Here is a 19,735-nt window from a genome sequence, read left to right on the forward strand (position 1 = left end):
GCGGAAGGAGCGCGAGCGAGCGCGGCGTCACTCCCACAATGCCCCGCACAATGGGGCCGCCGGGGCCTGAGCCGGAGCCGAGCCTGGCGGGGCCCGGGGGAACGGGGTGAGTGCGGGGACCGGGGAGGAGCCTGCCAAGCCACGCCCCCCGCCAGCGGGCGTCTCTCCGCGCCGCCGGGGCCAGCCCGGACCCCCCCCGCGCGGGGCTGTGGCGGACGGGGAGCCCCGCGCGCGGAGCCGGTGCCGCCTCCTGCCCCCGGGCCGTGGAGCCCCGAGCCCTTCCCTGGGCGGCGCGAGAGCCCCGCCGGCCTGCGGCGAGCCCGGGCCGGGGAATCCGCCTCCCCGCCGCTGCCCTGGTCCCGCTCCGCCCGGGGTGGGCCTGGACTCCGGGCTGCGGGGGGCGCAGAGAGCTCGTGGCTCGCCGGAGCCCGACCTTGGCCCCAGCCCCGCGGCTCGGCGGACGGCCCCGGCCCCCCGCCCCCCGTGGCCAGCCTTCACGGCCCCGCTCGCCCCTGGGTCCGTTCTTCCGCGCCGGCTGCCTGTCGGATCTCCGGCCCCGCAGCCCGCGCTTCAGTTCTGCCCTTTGGCCTCTCCCAAACGTCGTGCCCGCCGTGCAAAAGGAGCAGGTGGTAACGGAGGGGCTGGTTAGCCGGCCACCAGTCCGGGACACTGGTCATGGGGTCGGCGGTGTAAATGATGAAGAACAGGAATATAATTAAATGCCAGCCAACGTTCAACATGGTTTTATGGGACATGGGCCTTGTCAGATTTGATTCCATTCTTTGGGAGAAGGGAGGAAGGAGTTGAGTTGATGAAGGTAACTAGATAGGCATGGTGAGGGAGGTAGTAGTTATCAATAAAGATGTAATATATGCAGTTTTGTGAGGTATTTAACTTATAACTGCGTGGCATTTCAGTTTTAAAATAAAGCACTATACAAGATCAGTAAATCACATGTTGAATGGATTAAGAACTGATAGCTTCATGGTATTTGTTGGTGAGGAATCATCATCGGCTGGAGGTGTTTTAAATGGGGTTCTGTAGCAATCGGTTCTCGGTCCGATGCTGTTCAACATTTTCATCTATGATGTGGAAGTGACTTCTAAATTACTGATAAAATTTTCTAATGACACCCAAATTGGTGGAGTGATAGATCCGGAGGAAGACACAGCTGCTACACAATGCAGTATGGATTGGTTGGTAAACTGGCCCCATTTCAATAAACTGTGTTTTTTAATACAGCCAGAGTAAAGTGTACATTTAAGAACGAGGAATGCAGGTCATACCTACAGAATGGTGGGGAACTGTGTCCTGGAAAGCAGTGACTCTGAAAAGGATTCAGGGTCGAGAGTGGACAAGCAAACCACATAAGCCCTACTGTGATACTGTGGTAAAAAGGGCTAATGCATTCTTTTGATGTATAAACTAGGAGTAAGGGGATGCTATTTTACCTCTGTATACAGCATTAGTGAGACAGATACTAGAACACTGCAGGCAATTCTGTTGTGCATATTTTAAAAAGGATGTTTAAGAATGAGAGGGTGCAGAAAAGAGCACAAAATTATTCAAGAGCTGGAGAAAATGCTTTTGTGAGGGATTTAAAGAGCTCAGTCTGTTTAGTTTGTCAAAAAGAAGGTTGAAAGATGACAATTATAGTGTATAAATATCTTCATGAAGATAAAATAATGGGACACCTGCCAACCAGTAGCTGACATGAAATGTGGGATTCCTGAACACACTGGGAAAGAGGAGGGGGGACCAGCACATTGCTACTGGATTTTAGAATTGGGGTACCTTAGCTTCTTTTGTATTCTGTCTGTCTAATAGGTGTCTGGTAAAGTTTTCAAGCTATATAAAAACAAATTTTCTTTCTTAGTATGACTTCAAAACATGCTTATAGATACTAATTCTCCTGGAGTCCTCCCATCCCTACTATTTTCCATCCTGTCTGAGGGAACTATTTGTAGTGTCATGGTTTCATCCTGTATCCAGGGCCAATTCTTGTCTCATCTATTTATAATGTTCACTGGGGCTCTGTCTTAACAGAAGGACTGGATCTTTCCCTTCCTGGCTGCAGATCTGGCCCACATCTGGCACTGCTGTTGATGTGTGGGTACAAAGTTCCTCCCTCATATGCAATCATTGAGAAGGGGTTAGAGAGTTTGATGCTATTTTAAGAAGAGTTTCTCATGTTGCTAAATTTAAAGGAGGAGGATATACTCCACTGTGACTTTGGTAAAAACAGCCATTCAAGTTAACCCTTCCCTGCCACATGAGGTTGTGGAGATGTACAGGCAACCGTGTGAAGGCAAAAGAGGGGACAGATTGAAGACAAATCTCCTATTAGAGCTGTAGTGAGAAATCCATGAGAGTTTTAATCTACTAGCAGAAACCCTCCAAGAGGAACCAGAAAATCCATAAGAATACTGTCAAATGTGTAGTTTTGCTGAAAAGCAGATGTTTTGACTGCCCATGATGATGTATAGGATCAGGTCAGACTATAAAAGCGGGGCTGTCTGTCATTACAGCAGGCTTGTTGATCCAGATAGCCAGGAACAATTCCATGTATGGTAGAAAGAAAATTCTAAGACTAGTCAAACTCTGAAACAGAGGCAGCCTATATCAGCCTCCCTCAGAGAGTCATATGTGCTTGTCTTATTGACCCACTTAGAGAAACACATATTTGCTCCACGGGAGCTGCTTTTGTCAGCTCACCCAACTGCTAGGGAGCTGTAGAATACCAAAAATAATAAATAATTGAATTGTGGAATTTCTGCGACAGATGATGCAAGAAGGGAAGCCCAGCAAAGCCCAAGAGCAAATCAAAAGAGTGAAATGTATGAAGAAAGGGACTAGGATGATGAGGGGATGTTAGCTTGAAGAAGCAGATGAGAAAAAGATGACAAGCTTACAGCTGTAGAGGCATGACCAGCCACTATGTTCAGAGGAAATGAATTCACCAGGCAGCAATGATGACTTTTAATACAGTAGTTTAAGTTATGTGATCAGATAATGGTTGTTACGTGGGAAAGTTCTAACCCTCACCTCATTTTATTCATAAAAGATTAGTACAAGTGCCTTTAGGACCCCCATGAGATTAAGGGAGGAAGAGGACTGGTGAGAAGGTGACCTGAGACTGGAGAATAACTTTCTCTCTCTCCTTGGTAGCCCTCTGTGCTAAGAATGCTCGAGCCTGTTAGGAACATTTCTCCTCACAGAGTGGATGATTGGCTAGCAGGGTGAATCTTCCATCCAGATTTTACCAGAGTGGAAGCACTCTCAAACCAATCCCTTGTACCAGGCCATGTTGTATTGTGTTTATTCAGAACAAAATGTAATCAAGAGAAACAGAGGAGAATTTCTTATGTCAGTGGACCAGCATAATATGAGTGGCTTCATGCAGGCTGTTGCTAAGGTATATTTGTACCCATTTGGGTGCGCAGCTAGAACGATGCAGTACCCTCACCCCACCTGTTCTGTTGTTTCAGATGAAGATTTCTTGCTGTTAAAGTCATATCATTGCAAAGGTTCCAGCTATACTGGGACAGTGTAACAGCAAGTCACCAACAGGTACGAGTTCTGCTTAACATGGCCCTGTTCTACTAGGCCTGCCATGACGGCATTTTTTACCAGTGTTCCTACCTGGATTCAAGATGCAAAGCAGGAGGAGGAGGAGACAGGCTGGAAATTAGTCCCCAGGCAAAGGGGTCGAGAGGCTGAAAGTCAAGGCAAGTGCCAATGTGAAATTTCTGGGACCTCCTTTACCAATGTGGACAAGCTGAGAACTCACACGTTCACTCATACGGAGCAGAGACCTTACAACTGCCCTCAGCTGCACTGTGGGAAGGCCTTTGCATCCAAGTACAAGCTCTATAGGTAGGTGACTATGCTCAGTGCCTCTAATTAACAGTTCTCTCCCCTCATAGGACAGGGAGAATCCCACTACACTGGGGATTTGTCATATCTAGTGACAGGGTGGAGGAGGGAAAATCTTTGTTACCTTGCAAGTAAAGTGCTGGTGTTACAGAATTTCTTTAGCCCCTTCCATCTGAAGACCTCACATTACTTTAAAATTTAAGGCCCAGGATAAGTATTTTCTGTTCTATTGATGAGGATATTGAGGCACACAAGTTAATCTTACAAAGCAAACAGTGGAAGGCCAAGAATAGCATTCAGGTCTCAAATCCTTGTCTAGTGCTTTAATCACAAAGACCATTTCTCTCCCACTTAGTAGTCAGCCATGAAGAGCCAGACTTTGGTGCTGAAGAATGGGATGGGATCATTAAATTTGCTAAATAAGTTCACTGTGAAGATAGGCTGGATGGATCAAGGTTTGAGAGGGTAAAGAAAATCCATCTGAGTTTCAAGTAAGAATTCAACCCAAATTGGTAGTGACAACAGGTTACCACTCTCTGCTGGCTGCTTCTGAAATGCACTGCTGGTCTCACTCCAGTCCCCAGTAGACAAGTGTCCAACACAAAAACTTCCAAAGTTGGCCCTAGCTAGTTACCCTGGTTGGCAGGCTTAGTAGAGAAGGCAAGAACTGAATGGAAGACTAAAGTATACTTGTGTAGATGTGATGCCTTCTGTTAGGACTGAAACAACTTAAAGGGCATTGTGAGGGAAGTTTGAAATGCTATTGCCCATGATCCTTTACTGGTTTTGTGGATGGAGGACTTGTGCTTCTAGCGCTGTCAATGCAACCCCTTTAAAAAGCTAAAATTTCACACGAGATTTTAAACAAAAAAGTTTTGGAGGGAGCAGGGGCAGAGCTTGCAAAAGCAGCACTTACTGTGCTGTGGGTTGAACACTACCCTAACTTTCCTTCTCTGTTTTCCTCACACAAGGCACATGGCCACACACTCTGCCCAGAAACCTCACCAGTGTATGTACTGCGAGAAAATGTTCCACCGGAAGGACCATCTCCGCAATCACCTGCAGACTCATGACCCCAACAAGGAAGCCCTCCACTGCCCTGAGTGTGGGAAGAACTACAACACCAAACTAGGCTTCAGGCGACACCTGGCTATGCATGCAGCTGCCAGTGGTGATCTGAGCTGCAAAGTGTGCCTGCAGACCTTTGAGAACACTCAGGTCCTCCTGGAACACCTCAAGGCTCATTCCAGGAGGGCATCTGGTGGAGCAAAGGAAAAGAAGCACTCGTGTGATCACTGTGACAGACGCTTCTACACACGTAAAGATGTGCGGAGACACCTTGTGGTGCACACAGGGCGGAAGGACTTCCTGTGCCAGTATTGTGCTCAGAGGTTTGGGCGGAAGGACCACCTGACCAGGCACATGAAGAAGAGCCACTCCCAAGAATTGCTGAAGATCAAGACAGAGCCAGTTGACATGTTGGGTCTCCTAAGCTGCAGCTCAGCTGTAGCAGTGAAAGAAGAGTTGAGTCCAGTTTTATGTATGGCATCCAGAGACATGATGAGTGGTAAGAGCTTTCCTGGCATGCTGCCTATGGGCATGTACAGTACACACCTCCAAGCTATGCCAAGTTCAGGGATGCCCCATTCTTTGGTTCCCAACTCTCTTCCAATGGGAATGAGTTATCCTCTGGAATCTTCTTCTCCTATCTCCTCCCCACCACAACCTCCTCCGAAGTACCAGCTCGGATCTACCTCATATTTACCTGAGAAACTACCCAAAGCAGAGGTGGAGAGCTTTCTGTCAGAGCTTCCTGGCAGTCTGTCTCTCTCATCTGGTGAGCCTCAGTCCTCCTCACCTCAGCCAGTAACTCTGGACGAGACTCTGCTTTCCAAGAGCCCTGCTAACCTTTCAGAGGCTCTCTGTGCTGCTAACATGGATTTTTCTCATCTTCTGGGCTTCCTCCCCCTGAATCTTCCTCCATGTAACCCACCTGTGTCATCAGGGGGGCTGGTCATGGGCTACTCACAGGGGGAAACCCAGCCATTGCTTACCACTTTGCAACCTCAACCTCAAGAATCTCCCGGAGCTGGAGGCTCCCTGAACTTTGGTCCCCTTCATTCATTACCCCCTGTCTTCACCTCCAGCTTGAGCACAACCACCCTGCCACGTTTCCACCAGGCATTCCAATAAGGTGACTGTGGCACTGGTTAGCGGGTCTTCCGCTAATACTTGCTTGGAGAGCCCTACAAATGCACAACTCTTGTACTTCTCTGCTGGGATGTGAAAGCTTTTGAAAGCTGTTTCAGACAGGACGATTCTGGTGTCTGGAGGGAGCACTTGTAGACTGGAACAGCAGATATCCCTGTGCATGTCCCAGTCCTCTAGAGTGAAAAGGTTTCAGCTGTATTTTTTTTTTTTCTAATTTTTAATCTGTGAATCGGGAGCCACACTTAGCACTGACCTTCCCTGAGGTTTTGGAGCCTTGTTCCTCTTTGGGAAGGGATTGAATCTGAGGAGTTGGGGCTGTTTCAGTTTGGGCAGACTTGGACTAACCTTTTGAAGAGTCCAACTTCCATTTTGTGTTACCACATTGCAATCCTGGCATTACAGCCAGTACCTGCAAGTGAATCAAGAGGAGGGGCAAGTCCAGAGACCTATCCCATTTGGAACAGACAGGAGAAGAGCTGTCCTTCCCCGTTACCCCCATCCCATCACCTACACAGCTCATGCCATTTTGCATCAGTGTTAAGCGATAATGATAGCATCAACACGATGGATGCAGAGCACCTCATTTCTTTTTGCAGAGCCATCAGATTAGACTCATTCCAGTGAGTTTTTTTTTAAAAACACATGAGTCTCTTTCAGTCATTACAAAAATAGGACACACCAGTGTACATCAGTTTTGTATCTGGTGTAGCTAGAATACTGTTTACACAATGAAGTCAGGTTGCACTGATTTCTCTTCACGTGTCACCTTTTTCCCCCATGGGGAAAATAAACTGACTTGGACTACTTCAGTCTCTGCCATTTTAAATGGTAGTTGTTTGCACATTCCCTTTGACTTCCCATATGTGTCAGAGGGGGATGGAGCAACTTAGACATCTGGCTCACTTTCATGGTGTATGAAGTGAGCCCTTTTAAAAACACCACAACCACACAGATCTTGCCTCTATATTGGAAACCAAAGCACGCAAAAAAGCAAGGTTTAGAGCTGGTAGCTGGCAGCATCAAGTGCTGTCATACAGGAGACCCAGGTTTAGGAGTGATCTCTGGGCTTCTGCTCCATAGGTTAGGCATGGAGATGAAGGACACTGTATAAGCTGACATCTTTTCTGCCACCATTTGCCAGGGTCAGTGCCCTCCTGGCTGATCCACAAAGCGGCATCAGGAGACATATTTTGACCTCCACAGTGGGGTGATAGCATGCAGGAGTCAGGAGAAAACAAAACTGGCCCTAGTTTTGTTTACACTTAGTCACTGTATTTGAACTGTTTCCCCAACACTAATTGTCCTAACAATAGCTGAGGTCTCTGGGATTACAGTCCCCCTTCCTCTCCTCCATCCTGGAGTTGTGGGCCTTTTTTATTCCTCCTTTCTCCTGCCATACCCCCTGAACCCTGGGTTCCGCTTCCCTTGCTACCCATCATCTACAGCCTTTGAGTTCTCCTTTGTGGGATCTCCACCTACTGATAGCAAAAAGGTTAAACTTTTAAGGATCAGTGGACTCCTAGTCTGATCAGCTCCACATAGTCTCCTGTTCACATCATGCTCAGTAGCCCATAATCTTGGGTATGTTAAATCCAGCTATATTTTAATGCACATCTATGAACACAGACATGCAGCTTTTCGTACCTCAGCATGTAGGAGCATAACAGGCTAAGATAACCCAGGGAGTTTACCAACATCTCTCTTTACAAACCCCCCAAAATAGAGACCTACCTCTGTCCTGTTATCGTAACTCCATAAATGAAGTCAGTTACTGTCCCCCTGCATTCTCTTCTTTCCCTCTTCACTTCAGCTGACACAGTTTTTGCTTTTATCTTCAGCCATTTGTCTCAAACCCAGAGCGCACAATTAGTTCTGTTTTAATTGCTCATAGGCCTGGCTCTTCCTCCACTTTACTCAAGGATTTCCTATAAGTTTTTAGTAATGTCTTCCTAACCCCAGCTGGTGAACCAGCTAAACCTTGAAACATAAGGAGTGATAGACCTTGTCATTTAAAGTTTAGCCAGTGAAACTGCAAATGCTACTTTCGTTCATATCAGTGTAAGTTTTTACCTCAGCAATATCCTGTGAAAATGAGTTTCCATGGATTAAAAGTAGTACTTTCTTTTATCCATTTTCAAATGTTGCCTTTCAAATTTCAGCAAGTGCCTTCTTTTAATTTGAAACAGTAAATAGGGGGATCTCAGCTGGTCTTCTCTTAACCATTCATTATTTTTAAATACCTCAGTCATGTCTCCTATTTTTCTCTTTCCAAATTAGTTTCACAATTTCACTTTAAGTCCGATTCCTGTCTTTTTATATATATATATATTTTTAAAACAAAAGCAAAAATGGGAAAAAACTTGAAAGGTGATCAGAACGGAAAGCGTTATTTGGATTTATGCAGTGCCGCCATAATTTTTCCTCATCTCTAAATTTTTAACATCTGATTCTCTTTTGGGGTTTTTTTGCCTTCATTGTACTTTGAGAAGAGGTTTTCACTGAAATATCTTCAGGGGTAGCCAAGTCTACAGCCAGGCAAATGCCTCCATTTTCTACAAATACTCTCTCAAAGAATCAATGGAATTCATTTAACTAGTTTTTGCACCACTTGGTTTGCTTTCCATGGCTATTCTAGCAAGCAGGTTTACAAGCATGTTCATATATAAAATGATTAACCAACATTAGGTAATATATTAATGGAAAAGCAAGTCTGGAACTCAAACCAACGGTTTACATTGAGAACTTGATGCAAAGATTCATCCTGACCCATAACAGGTCCTTTTGAGTTCAATGGATATAGGATCAGACACTAAGTATGCAGATAAGATTAAAATGCCAAGTGTTGCAAATACCATTGCAGACACAGAAATAATGCAAAAGATCTAAAGAGATGGGAAATAGCTAAATGAGATTCATGCAGGACAAATGCAAGTTAAAACATCTTGGGGGAAATAAATTGGAGAGGAGATATTTGGAAAGCAATATTGTGAAAGACTAAAGGGGTGATAGAGGACAGCAAGTTAGATGTATGTTTACAAAGAAATGTGACAACAAAAAAACTGTGGGATTTTAGACTGGATAAAGCAAAGCATCAATTCATAAGAGGAATAAATATCTATAACTGGGAAGACCTCATCTGTAATAATTATACTGGCATGTATGTAGTAGTTTACATCTGTATGTCTCCTACCACTTACAACTGAATATCATTTGCTCCGTATATAAAATAGGGATAATGAGACAGAGGTTAAAGTCAACATCAAAAGTTCAGAAGTGCCTTTTAAGAATCTACATTGGGCTTGCTCAGTGATAGAACCCATGAATCAACTTCTTGACTTCAGCCCTGCACCATGTCTGATCATGCTGTGTCCTAGAATACTGTATGTTTATGGACACCACTGTATACCAGAAGGGCATAGACAAATTGAGTTTCAGAGGAAAGCAATTAAAATGGGAAAGTGGCTGGAGGGGTTCATTTTAAAAAAGAAATTAATAGAAATAGACACCATGTAATGACCCTCAAATTTAAAAGACCTAGGAGAGAGAGAGAGGAATTATTGAGGATAGTACACAGGGGAAAATAAGGTTAAATAAATAAAAGGGAAAGTTTTGGTTGAATAGCAGGAAGGACGTCAGTCTCCCAATGGAAGTTAAGATGTTTCAGACCAAACTGGCTCAATTTTAGTACACATACAGTAAGGAATAACCCTGCAGTGCCAGGGAGGTGGGCTTCCTAATCTTCCCCAGGCTCAGATTTCTAGAACTGGGAGAATGTCACTCACCTAGATCTTTTTTCTGAGGGGTTACAGCTGGTTCAAGAACCCTTCTGTGTGCAGGTAGTGTAAATAGGAAGAAAATGTCCATTACTTTGCATTTGTCTATGCTGAATTTCATCTCCCACTATGTGACTTACCTAGTTTTGCCTAGGTAGTGACTTACCTAGTTTTGCTAGGTCTTTCTTGAGTGCCTCATAATAGGGCCTGCTCTTTAACCTGAATAATGTTGGAAAATCACCTCCCTGTTCATCCTCTTTTCCAGGTTAAATAGATGGTAGATTTGATTACTTCTGTTTGGAAACAGCTCTTTGTTCTTTTAATTCCTTCAGCACTGACAGGTGAACAGCAGCTCTCTAGGTGACTTACTGTAATTCATTCTGGAGTTTCCCCATCACTCCTTTCTGACATTGCTTCTTCACCTTCACTTCCTGGAAAAATAAAATCCTGCAGAAGGCATTTCCCATTGTTTTCTGTGATGAAGACTGGTGCAAAAAAATCATTTAAGATGCTTTCCCAGTCTTCCTACACTCTGGTCATCCCTTTTACTCCCTTCCAGACCCACTGATTCTCTTATGGGCTGACTCTTGGTAGTTAATTGCTCTTCAGGTTCCCCCTTAACCACATTTTGATAATAATTTTCAGTTGACCCAGATTGTAGATGGTTTTCTTCTCCGTAATGATCTCAGTAATTATGCCCATAGTCCAACATTGTCACCCCAAGTCTCTTTAAATTACAACAGTTATTAGACTTACTGGGCTTGCATACACAAATCCTGCACCAATCAGGCGCCTAGTATCCAGAATGCTCTATCCTGGAAACAGATTACTGTACAAATTGATTAATCTCCCTAACACACTATAAATGCACTTCTCCCACAAAACAGAGTGGAACCTGCTTATAGTGAAATGGTTTGCACAGGACTGTTTCATTAAAAAGGTCTTTCCATCCTAGCTAGGTCAATATTTCTTCATCTCTGCTCCTACAGCCACTTGCATCATTTTAATCCCCTCTGATGTATATTTTAATCTCTGCACTGAGAAGGCTGATACCTGGGATTCTGAATACGGCTCACTTGATTTTTATACTGTGCTGAGAGGCAGTGTTGCCTAGTGGATAGAGCACTGGATTAGGACTCTGGAGACCTGAGTTGTTTGCAGATCTACCACTGGCCTGCTGGGTGACCACAAGCAAATCACTTCTCTCTTTTTCTCAGTTTCCTTATCTGTAAAATGGGCATAATGAGGATACTTCCCTCCTTTGTAAAGTGCTTTGAAATCAATAGATGAAAAAGCACTAGGTAAGACATATGTCAGTAATAATACTTAAGCGTTCTTTCCTTTCACAGGACACCCTTGTTTCCAGTCCTGGCCCTGTTTTTCCAATGTTATTAGATCTGTCCCAGGTTCTCACTATACTGCCCAATAATGAGTTTGTGTTTGTCTACCTTAAATCTGTAGAGTGACTTTCATTTCCTCATCTTGTTTTGGGCTTGCTTTATTCTTTGAGGATGCCAACAGATTGCAAACCAGAACTTTTGTTTAGAATCCAGCTGTGCTCTGAGTCACACTGTTTTGGCACGATTCTCATTCCATCAGCCTCAGCAAAAGCGAGAGCTCTTACCTACCACAGCAGTTTGTTAATGTACAACCATCCCATCTAAATACCCAGAGCCATCTCTTCCCCACACTTGCATAGACTGCTTCTTACTATACACTTCCTCTCCTCTCTATAAAGGCAGGTTCAGCAAAACCCTTTGAGTTGATCACCAAGGATATTAGACCTTCAAAATGGAGAACACACAAGAATTTACTACTTGGGATTTTTTTAGTTTTCTAACTGAAAGTACATTTTGCTTCCTATGTTACTAATAGGGTATTTGAAACTATATGTACAGTCTTAAGAAAAAAATCTGAGCCGTATCTCCTCATACATGACAGCAGGTGCTCAGTTCTTTTGTATGCTGTATATGTCCCTCTCCCACCCATGCAATCTTGCTTCCCACCAGCCACATTTACAAAGTGAACACAAAACTTGGAAAACATGGAAATCATTTTAAATTATGTTCTCACAACATGCAGCAGGAGAAACCAGTGGAAGTGAGCAGGAAACAAAGCCTGACAGAAGAAAACTTAGAGAATTTGGGATTTTATTTATTAAACAGGGCAGTTGCACAACCCTCAAAGTGAAAGCATCTGAACTTCCTTATTTTTTAAGACAAGCATATTTAACAAATTCTTCCACTCCATTGCTGTATTCTTAATGATTAGCACAGGCACTGCATCTTACCCTGAAAATGCTATAAAATCAGAACAGGTCTATTGCATAGGATATGCTGAGATGATAAAGGGAAAGCTCTGTGTGAAACAATTTCTGCAGTACAGGAATACCACAACATGTCACTCAGAGAATGGGTCCCAGTTAAATTAAATATCCAGTTGAAAAGACCAGTTCACATTTGGCATCTGCACCAGCAAACCCAGTTTCTTTCTGCATTTTGTTGTTCCTTTTCAAGGTAATGTACCATTAAGGTTTCCACTTGTGGATTTCACCAGCACATCCTGCTGAGAGATGTAGCCTTTGGCAAGTTTGGAGAAAGAGTTGAAATTCAGGTTCTTTCTGAATGTTGAAGTCTGCATAGCAGATTCGATTGCTTATGCTGGAAGCCTCATGTCTTGAGCTTATGAGTTCTCCCCACCCCCTTTTTAGTGCCTCATTAAGTTCTTGATTTTTTTTTGTAGTTTTCCCTAATAACTAGGAGCTGTTTTAGAAAGTTTTTGTAACATTTGTATCAATATTTTACTTTAACAAGGATATTTAACTAAAAAAAATGAAATTTGCCTTAGTTTAGGTTCAAAAACTGGGTGGTGACAAGAGGGAGAGTGCAGGGAACTTCTGGAAGCCACCCAGATTCACCCCTCGAAGTATTCAAGCTCTGAACCTGCAGCTGGAGGAAAAGCTACAGTAGCCTTCACAGCTTTGGCAAAGTCAGGCTGAGGATCCTCTTCAAGTCAGGGTGAACTTTGTCACCAGTGGAACAAATTCTGCCCTCAGGTTCCAGTACACAGGAGTGGGACCTCCGAGGGCAGTATTTGGTCCAAAGGCTGGGAGCACCCCTTTCCGAAAGCAGCAAGTTGGAATTTCTCTTCTACTGTAGCTGGGGTGGAAGGGAGTCAGCATCTTTTTTCTTTTTCCAGGGATGCAACTCAACCTTTTCCATGCTGCACTTTTAGAGCACAAGTTCCCAACTTCCATTCCTACAGCCACAGCTGTCAAGGCCAGCAGCTTCCCCTCCTTACAGCTGGATTATTTTTTTAAAGAAACTTTCTAGCACTTTTTTTTTTTTTTTTTTTTTTTTTTTTTACACACAGTGAATAACCTCTTTTTATAGGAGTATTTTTGGGCTTTATATAAAACAAGGTTTTAAATTGTAAAATATCAAGTGCCATTAGGAAATGTACAGCTCATCTCTGTTAAATTAGCTTTTCCACTGTCTTACAGAATTAAGTCCAAGATGAAAGGGCTTTTTTATAATGAAGTTTATTAAAAACCTTTGAACTGTCTGCCTTGAACTTGCACTTTTTCCCTCAGAGGCTGAAGCCCAGTAGATCACAAAGCTCCAATTCTCAACATGGATCTGAATGTACTTTTAATTTCTGCCTTCACATATATGGAGTATGTCTGAGCAAAGGGATAAAAAGGCCGTTCTCTTGTGTGTGTCTTTATGGGGCTGGTTCTGTTTATCTTGTATCAATGAAGGGACAAGAATACAGTATTTTGGAGGCTTACATTTAAACACCCTGGCCACTTGATTAAAGCTATAGCTACCAGCAGTGTTGAAACATGACTGTTGCTGCTATTAAGGTTTTAGCACCATTTTCGTGACCAGAGTGAACAAAACTTTTGTTTACTTTCAAGGAAGCAGGCTAGCTAATTCCCCCATCTATACTATACAAAATCAGTCAGAGCAGGAACCTGTTTATAACACTTATCAATGCAGTATCAACTTGTAGTGTAGGCTGGAATTGTACTCAAGTACTGAATGAGATTAAAATATGCTTAGGTCATACAGCCACACTGCAACACTAAACCACAGCAGGCAATTTTCACATTGGTGTCCACAGTCTGCTTGACTTTGTAGCGTAGACAGAACCTGTAACGCGTCTCAAAAAAAATCCCTGTTAAAAGTACTAGCAACAACCTCGTTTTGACAGTTTGTTGGTAACGCGATAAACTGATATGGCAACAGAAACGGATGGGTTCTGCTGAAGCTTTTAAATCAGGAATCAGAAGTTACCAGAGGGCAATCCCTTAAGCACCAAGTTAAACAGCTATGGTATCATAAATAATACTTTACATGTAAGGCACTATTAAGAGCACTTCAAACACGAACGTTTCACAGTACCCATGTTGGGTGTCATCTCCATTTTACACAGCTTCCCTGGGTCACTGGTATCACCTAAGTAACTTGCACAGCCACACACAGCAACTCATTGGTAGAGCCAGGAATAGATCCTACAAGCCTGGAACTAGTTCTGCTTTAAACCCTACACAGTCCTCCCTCAGCAGAAGCTAAGAGCTCTACAAATGAACCATGATTTCCATGGAAGTGAAGAATCCAGCACCTTTCCTCTCCAGAGACTTCTAAAGTAGTCTGCATTTCTTAAAAGCTTCACTAGCCCAACAACTGTGCCTAGATCCAGCCAAAATAACTGGGAATGGTGGGAGGAACCATGCATCCTCTCAGAAATTTCTCTTCATGAACCTAAAACCTGGGTTAGTCACTTCCTAGACTTCAAATTGCTGTTTTCCAGGCTAAACAATGTTGCCGAAACCCCGACAGAAGAGTCAGATTGCCACTTATTGACACACTATCATCGAAGCAAACCATTAATTGATCTATGCAGGAAGGCAGGTGCAGATCTAATTTCTTAGCTTGACATTCCTTTCTCCCTAACAAAGTTTCATGTCTTATGTTGTACAGCTCAGCCCAGCCCAGGTTCATTGTATAGACAACAACAAATTGTCACTTCCTAACCACAAGTCAGTCTGTGGTGAGCCCTGTAGGGTCTGTACATCACCACCACAGTAATCAGAGCTAAAGATGGAGATCCAGCTCTCCTCTTTTGAGAACGGATACTTTTGGGAGACTTGGCCAAAGAGTGAAAAGACAGCCCCTGCCTAGCCAGGCACTGAGATTTAGGGTGAAATTGCTGCTTTAATAAATTCACATGCCTGCACCATGCTGCCACAATATTTCTGAACTCAAACAGCTCTTCCATCAAATCTTCATTCACTTTACAAATGCGATGCCTAATTCCTTAACCCCAACCATAGGAGGCAGAGGAGTATCCTCTCCATTGTACAGCTGACAAAACTGGCAGAGAGAGGTTAAGTGATATGACTGACATCACACAGGAAGTCAGTACTATAGCCAAGAACAGAACCCCAACTCACGTTTTAGACACAGGATTGTGCCTCAGTTCCCCTCAGTATGAAGAAAATGCTGCACTGGGAAGAGCCTAAACATTACCGTGAAGTTTGCTGGAGTAATAAAGTGAGGTTTTCTCCCTAAGTAGATTTACATTGTACTTCCTATTGCAATTACACAACAAGCTTTATTGTCTTTTAAGAACAAAAGATTGGGTCAAAACAGATGTTATGGGAGAGAAGACCATGAAAGGCTGCTTACACAGGACACTAGGACAACAGGACGATGGAATATTTATTTACAATAGGACACAGAATACATACATTAATTAAAAATACAAAGTAGAATACAGAAAAAAACAGGAGGGAGGGAGGGAGGGGAGAGAAATTAATGCAGGCTGAAACTCTCCACTAGGAAATCAACCAGAATCTGAGAGAGAAAGATATTTCAAATTAGAGATTACTAAGGATCCCACACAACTAGTGTATCCCATACCCCCTGCCCCCTTTTCATCCTTGATTCTGGGCTCGGTAACTGAAGATTATTAGGTGAGAAGCAATGCAGAGAAGAAGTTGAATGGTTTGGGATTCTAGTTCTCCATTCTTCCTGCTTGCGGAGCAAAAGGTCACCATTAAAAGTAAGAACCATTTACACAGCCCCAATGCAGACTGTTAAGGTGATACCCACGGTATAGAAAGCCTCAAATGTGTGAGACTCACTTAGCAACAGAGAGGTTTTGTTTGGAGTCACGTCTGTTCTGTCTAAATCGTATCACTGTGGCCTGTGACAGAGCAGAATATTTGGAGATTTTTTTCCCCTGTCCTGTTGAAGAAATAAAAAGAATTCTTATAGCTCTGACTAAAGTCACCCCATAGATCTGGGGATGGAGGAAGGCTTCACTGCAATTTGGGTCTAGATTTGCCAGCGGCCATAGTTTTGTTTTAAATGAGTCAAATAAAAATTCAAATGTATTTTTAAAAGCGCCTCCCATGGCCAGAGCCAGGCATCCAGATATGGGAAAGGAGGAACCCCCTATAAGATAGCACTCCTGGGCTATTCCTGAGGGCTCATCACATTTGGTAGCGAAGAGCGGAATACAGGTTACTGAGGTGTGAATCTTCCCTGCTCCCAGGAGGCAGTGTCTGAGAACAGGAGACAGGAATGGAGAGCGGGACCAGCCAAGAGACAGAGTAAGTGGGATGTATACCTCCCCTTTAAGAAATAGAAGTGGGAGGAAATCCTCAGGAACCACTCACTCCATCTCCTTCTGGCCATTATGCACTTTGTAGTAGACATCCCCAAAATGAAGCAGAGATTTCTTGGCACTAAAGCAACACAGTAATGAGTTTCTCTACACAGGGCTTTATCTAACCTCAGAGGCCTCTCCTAATTAGTAGGGCTGTCCCATTTCCTCAGATGGCCAAAGAAATTAATGGAACAAAACCATGTGGCAATCTCATAAATGTTCTCCAGGGTACAGGGCCTTGTGCTCTAGAATCAACAAGTATTTACGCTGCTCTGGTACAACTCCCATGTTCTGCTTCTTCATGCTGCCAGGAAAGGTGACTCAGCTATTCCAGAAGAGAAGCACTCCTGCCCTCCTCTGAGCCCCTCCAGTTTATGCATCTGGGATGTTATACGCTGTCCAAAAGTAGGGGGGAGGGAGAAATGATGCAGAGGGTTACGGTTCCCAAGCCCTCTCAGAGTGAAATTGCACTTGCCGGATTCTGAATGGCACCTCCATGGAACTGTAAACCAGTTGGAACTGAAATCACTGTAGTCAAAGCATGCCAGACGCATTCATGCAGGGGAAGCTTTTGAGATCCTCCTAGCTCACTATGGACTGAAGCACCCTCCACCTCTTCCAAGCAGAACCAAAGCAGGAGACAAACCCTGTGTGTTATTGGTCTGAAGACTCTCCCTGAACCCAAGTGCCATAAGGGCTGAAAAAAAAAAAGTTTCACAAATGTTTCCATTGCTGTCTCAAGTCCATTCGTTATTCAACAAACGAAAGAATGAATGAGCAAAAAAGGGGCTTACTTACATAGAGGGGTATTTTTCTGCTAAAAATCCCTCAAAACTGGAATAAAATAATAAAGTTAAAATGCAAGGTATCTACACACCCCTCCCCCCAGAAGTAGCCCCAGAATCCATGTACGCTGTGCCAAAAGTTACATTCCAAAATGAGTAGGAGTTATTTATTTCTCTTGTCACTCCTCCATTGGGTTTTGTTTCCTTAAAAGAACTGGGAAAGGATCCCCTCTTCCTTTCCAGGAGGAAATGCACACAGAGGTGTCTGCTTTGTGCTGAGTCTGTGCATCTTCAGTCTATTTTCACCGCAGCATAGATCTTACGGACAAACATGTAGGCTGCGTAGAAGCCAATGGTGCCAGTGAGGAGCCAGAAAGACAGGACCATGAGAGCAGTGTAGCCAAAATAGAGTAAGGAGGGAATGAACTCAACGATATCCAGCTAGAATAGATGAGAAAAAGCAAAGTGAGCCTTAATACAAAGTGATGTTAAGAGTCAACTCCCCAGCTCAGTCAATGGCCTATTCCTTTTCCAAAAGAGGATGGTCGGGGGAAGCAGAGTGAGAAAAGAAAGCACTGGATAAGTTGGACATGGAAGCTAAATTCCTCCCCCCTTAGAAGATGGAGCTCCCTCCAAGTCATAGCTGGGATTTTCACTCCAGCTGGGGATGATCCCCCCAAGGCAGGGTTTGAGAACATTAAGCAAATGTTATTCCCCACAGGTGGATGGAGCACAGACCGGAGTCTCCAAGTACCTAAACCTTCTTGAACTTGAATAGTGTAATTAACAGAATCATCTCTAGGAGACACAAAAAAGAGCACTAGACAATGAACGAAAAATGATACTGCAGAGAACAGCCATGCACTGGCAGGTGGGATGGACTAGAACCAGATGACCAAATAAGTATTCTCTCTTCAAATTCTACTATGCCCTCAGGGAAGATAGAGCTTTTACACAGCGGGGACTGACAATACCTTATTCACAAAGTAAAAGATGGCATAAATCAGTACATAGAAGGCAGATCCTCCAGACACCAAGAAGGTCCTCCACCACCAGCGATAATCCTGACACGGATAGAAGAGAGAGACTGCATTATTTCAAGGACTTCATTTCCCTCTTGGGCTCCTAGGTACACATGACCCACAGTGCCTCCTTGGTCCAGATGGGGTAGGAATTATCCCCCGAGGCAGGCAGGTTACCACCGTTTGGGGATTCATCTTACAAAGAAGAAACTACTATGAATCATTCCCAAATTGTCTTAAGTATATCAGAGAACAAATAATGAACAATGAAACAGAAATCCAGCCCCTTGCCAGGCCCCTGTTGTGGCATATGCCATGGGAAACAAGACAGAGTTCTCCCACAAATATCTGCAGATTGGAGGTATTTCTCCAGAAACAAGTTATACTTGAAACGAGTCTCCCTGAACCTCTCCTTTGCAGCTTCCTTTGAGGAAGAGTCTGGGCCCCATCCTGCAAGGTGCTCAGCAACCTCACACCCCCTGAAGTCTGTGGGAGTTGAGGGCATTCAGCACCTTATAAGCTTGGGCCTCACATCAGCAGACTAGACTTCTGCGCTGATGTAACAATCAAGTAATAGCGCTTCTTGAAAGACACAAGGTCTGTTCACAGATCGCTACTGAAACTGCAACGGGGTATGTCTCACCTCAGCACAGAGCTGGAAATATACCATGACAATGCTGATTTGGGAGCAGGATACCACCAGGATTATAAAAACCAGGAAGAGAAAGCCAAAGAGGTAATAGAACTGGTTCTCCCAGATCGCCTGAAACAAAGACAGCATAAGTTCCTCACACAACACTGCACCAGAAGATGCTGGTGCAAATCAATAGACAATCTAACTTTTCACAGCAGCTGACCCAAGCAACAGTAAGTGGTTTGCTCACTGCTAGGGTGGGTCTAGCAGATACACGAAGCCTGGTATACTTTACAACATGCCTTGAAAGGCGTTAGGCTAGAAGAGCAAATTCACAAAGCTAGGCAAAAAATAGCTGCCTGGACTCTGAAAAGTCGAGGGAAAGGGGCCAAACAATCGCAGGGACACAGTATGAGGTGGGAAGAGCCACCATGGTGACACCTTCCTTCCCAAGATAAGGGTTCTTGCTCATGGGGCAGGTCTTTGTTCTCCACAGTAACAAGACCCCTGTATAATGACAGGTTTCAGAGGAACAGCCGTGTTAGTCTGTATTCGCAAAAAGAAAAGGAGTTCTTGTGGCACCTTAGAGACTAACCAATTTATTTGAGCATGAGCTTTCGTGAGCTACAGCTCACTTCATCTGATGAAGTGAGCTGTAGCTCACGAAAGCTCATGCTCAAATAAATTGGTTAGTCTCTAAGGTGCCACAAGAACTCCTTTCCTTAAGACCCCTGTAGTTTCTTCTGGTCAATTCCA

At 43.9% G+C, this 19,735-nt stretch overlaps 2 protein-coding genes across 3 annotated transcripts in view; one reads left to right on the top strand and one right to left on the bottom strand.

The window, feature by feature from the left end:
* PLAGL2 (PLAG1 like zinc finger 2) overlaps positions 1-19,735 on the top strand; it is a 26,952-nt gene continuing 7,217 nt past the window's right edge. Inside the window, exons 1-3 of one of the 2 annotated variants that reach the window (XM_048819481.2) lie at positions 1-106; positions 3,489-3,876; positions 4,848-5,443. In XM_048819481.2, the coding sequence (XP_048675438.1) occupies positions 3,614-3,876; positions 4,848-5,443 (859 nt within the window). In that variant the 5' untranslated portion in view covers positions 1-106; positions 3,489-3,613. Of the gene's footprint in view, positions 107-3,488; positions 3,877-4,847; positions 13,425-19,735 lie in introns of those variants that run through there. The other variant, XM_048819480.2, reaches the window with a different exon arrangement.
* Positions 15,569-19,735, bottom strand: part of TM9SF4 (transmembrane 9 superfamily member 4) — a 26,031-nt gene continuing 21,864 nt past the window's right edge. Inside the window, exons 16-18 of the mRNA XM_048819469.2 lie at positions 18,989-19,108; positions 18,298-18,387; positions 15,569-17,764 (exon numbers count right to left, since the gene is read on the bottom strand). Of these exons, the coding sequence (XP_048675426.1) occupies positions 17,615-17,764; positions 18,298-18,387; positions 18,989-19,108 (360 nt within the window). The 3' untranslated portion in view covers positions 15,569-17,614. The remainder of the gene's footprint in view (positions 17,765-18,297; positions 18,388-18,988; positions 19,109-19,735) is intronic.

The sequence above is a fragment of the Caretta caretta genome, chromosome 13 (assembly GCF_965140235.1).
Source record: "Caretta caretta isolate rCarCar2 chromosome 13, rCarCar1.hap1, whole genome shotgun sequence".
Classification (NCBI taxonomy): Eukaryota; Metazoa; Chordata; order Testudines; family Cheloniidae; genus Caretta; species Caretta caretta.